The sequence below is a fragment of the Opisthorchis viverrini genome, assembly GCF_000715545.1.
Source record: "Opisthorchis viverrini unplaced genomic scaffold opera_v5_349, whole genome shotgun sequence".
Classification (NCBI taxonomy): domain Eukaryota; kingdom Metazoa; phylum Platyhelminthes; class Trematoda; order Opisthorchiida; family Opisthorchiidae; genus Opisthorchis; species Opisthorchis viverrini.
This window is the reverse complement of record NW_008752009.1, coordinates 521,007-523,820: the sequence shown is the minus strand read 5'-3', so window position 1 is coordinate 523,820 and position 2,814 is coordinate 521,007. Positions and strand designations below refer to the sequence as shown.

Here is a 2,814-nt window from a genome sequence, read left to right as displayed (position 1 = left end):
CGACCGACTTCTCCAAGGGCTCTTTTCGCACAACCACGTGAAGGATGGGAGAGAGCCAGAGGCGGTCAATGACTGGCAGCGAAGTATGAAAGCCATTACCGCCAAACTCAGCTGCGCTGGTCATTGCCGTCTTCCTGGATGGGAACCGGGAAGCGAGACAGTCCACATCAATGGTTAGAAACATTGTCAGGCATGGCCCAGTCGCGCCCTCAATGGCGCTCATGCATCCAAGCTAGTGCCTTCAATGCATAGCTCCCTTCCCAATCACCCCACTGACAATGCTGGATTTATGCACCAATTTATCAGCTCCCGCCTCCAATGTGCAGCTACCTACCCCCCTCCCCGAAATCATCGGTGAACGAAACTGCGGCAGCTACAACCACTGTACGACGAGTACGCGGTTATTAAAGCTGACAATGATGATGATGATTCCGCGTGATGGAAGGCGTGAATTTACTGGATTGCGTCCAAACATGAAGGGCGATTCCGAGGCGAGCCCGGAAGATTGCGCTTGATCAGAATGTCTCAGACCAGTGGCGCATGTTGGGCTATTGTCAGACTAATCGGATGCAGAAAATGTCACTGGACACGTACACACATGGTACATATAATGACAAGAAACTAAGACTGGACAGGGCGTGTACACCTGTGGCCTGATGAAAAACCGAAAGACTAATTCAACTAGGTCAACCGAAGAGGAAGAAAGATTACGAACCGGAGGTGGTACGATGAAAACCCACCTTTTGACGCAGTCCTTCAACAGTCGTTTGTGAATCGGCCAGTTTGATTTTCACTTCTTCTTTTTCTGGGGGAAGAAATAAAGGGCGGAGTAATGAGCAGAGAACGATTCTAACGAGCCAAAAAGACGACGAGGCAAGTCCCATCACGGAAGCGCACTCACTTACCGGTTTCCACGCGGTACAATTCGTTGCGCAGTTTGGTCAGCTGATCCCGTAATTGACCAATACGAACCGAGGCGACGGTCGGACTCATTGGGATTTCGGTTGCCGGCACGGGTAAGCCGGTCTCCGCGGAGGAGAGGAGCAGATTGGCCGAAATATCGTGTTCGGTGGAGTCTCTGATAGTCTGATTCTGAGCACAACGCGCTTGGTCCAGTTCCAATTGAAGATTGGTGTTTTCTCCTCGTAGAGTTTCGACCTGGAAAGCATTTTCGAAGGTTATATAAATTCAACGACTTGGATGACCTCAGAAAAAGTTCAACGATCGCGACCAAATGTAGCAACATGCTGGGGAAGAAACGTCCAATGCCAAAATCCAGAAATTCACATCCATTAAGACTAAGAGGACGTGTAGAGTAATCTTTTCCCCGAGATGCTATAAAGACTAAGGCCAAGCCATCAACTGGGTCATCGTTCGAGGCACCGGACAAACATGTTCGCTGTTCAGACGTAAAAATTCAGACATGTCCAGCGTAAGCTGGTAGAGCGGAGGTAACACGCTCGCCTCGCATGTCAGAGTTCAAACCACGGCACGGCCAAGAATACGTACTGCTGATGTCTTGTGCTTCCCCCCTTTGGTGTGGACTCACCAGAATAATTGCGCCAGGACAGGATGATGACTGCTCAAACGATGGTGATATGAGGATGAATTCTGCTAGGGTACGTCTTACTGGGACCGACTCTCTTTATGATTTGCGACTGACATTATTGAACACTTTGCAGAGAATGGCCCCCTTCGGAAGAACCTCTAACGGAGGTCACTGCCTAGGTGCCTACAATATCACAAATTGATCGAATTTTTTGTCTACGATCTCTTAATTTACCAAGCATGCAATAAGGATGGACTTTCTTTGCGACGCGTTTGGTTCTGTTTGATGTAGTGACTTTCAATTAAGGGAGCAGCGTTCACTTTCATCGCAAGCTCCTCAAAGAACACCACAACAAAGCCGTATACGAAAAACTCGGTACACCCGGAAAGACTGATTTAACCCTCCTTCCTGCGAAGAGGAGACATCACAATATCAAGTCACTTGGTCACTAACCGCTCACTTATCAAAGTCACATCCACCCTATGCAGTCGTTCAGGGTACAATCCACTGGAATCAAGCAGGACTTCCGGACTTTCTCAGGCGTACATGGAATTATTTCATAATATTTCGTGATAATGCTATCAGGTTGTACGCCAAAAATTCACCTCATAGGGTACGAAAATTTGACCGACTTCATTCAGGTCTACTGGCACATGGAACAACTGCTGCGCTAGCCCACGATGGAAGCGAGTTTTCCGTGACTTGACATGATTAGTTGTACATGATGATAGCATTATTGAGCAGACTTGTGCTCAAAAGCCCGGCGACAAGGTACATAGGACTAACAGAGTAGCCCGACCTTCAATGAACAAATCGCCATGTATGTTCCAACCATTGATACGGACGGACGGGAGTTCGCGCCTAGTCCGGCATGAGGCTACACGAGTTTTGTGTAGTTCAAAGGATTCAGGTGCACACACACTTAGAAGACAGTCGGATCTAGGGGTTTGGTAAACAATCGGTGGATTTAATGTTCCAACATTGATACGGACGGACGGGAGTTCGCGCCTAGTCCGGCATGAGGCTACACGAGTTTTGTGTAGTTCAAAGGATTCAGGTGGCCACACACTTAGAAGACAGTCGGATCTAGGGGTTTGGTAAACAATCGGTGGATTTATTGCTGGGCAACGTTTCGCTTTTGACATAAAAGCTTCGTCAGGCCAAGTGAGTAAGTAAGTAGGTTGATTGGGTTTTAAGGCAGTCAGGGAACCAATCCGTGAGATTCCTTATGACTAGTGACGTGATCAGTGCTGGGTGTTCAGTCT

The 2,814-nt window shown here is 48.1% G+C and overlaps 1 protein-coding gene across 1 annotated transcript in view; it reads right to left on the bottom strand.

Moving 5' to 3' along the window:
• T265_15105 (hypothetical protein) overlaps positions 1–2,814 on the bottom strand; it is a gene marked incomplete at both ends in the record, with an annotated part of 33,681 nt that overhangs the window by 1,297 nt on the left and 29,570 nt on the right. The window contains 2 exons of the mRNA XM_009176614.1: positions 741–805; positions 906–1,158. Of these exons, the coding sequence (XP_009174878.1) occupies positions 741–805; positions 906–1,158 (318 nt within the window). The remainder of the gene's footprint in view (positions 1–740; positions 806–905; positions 1,159–2,814) is intronic.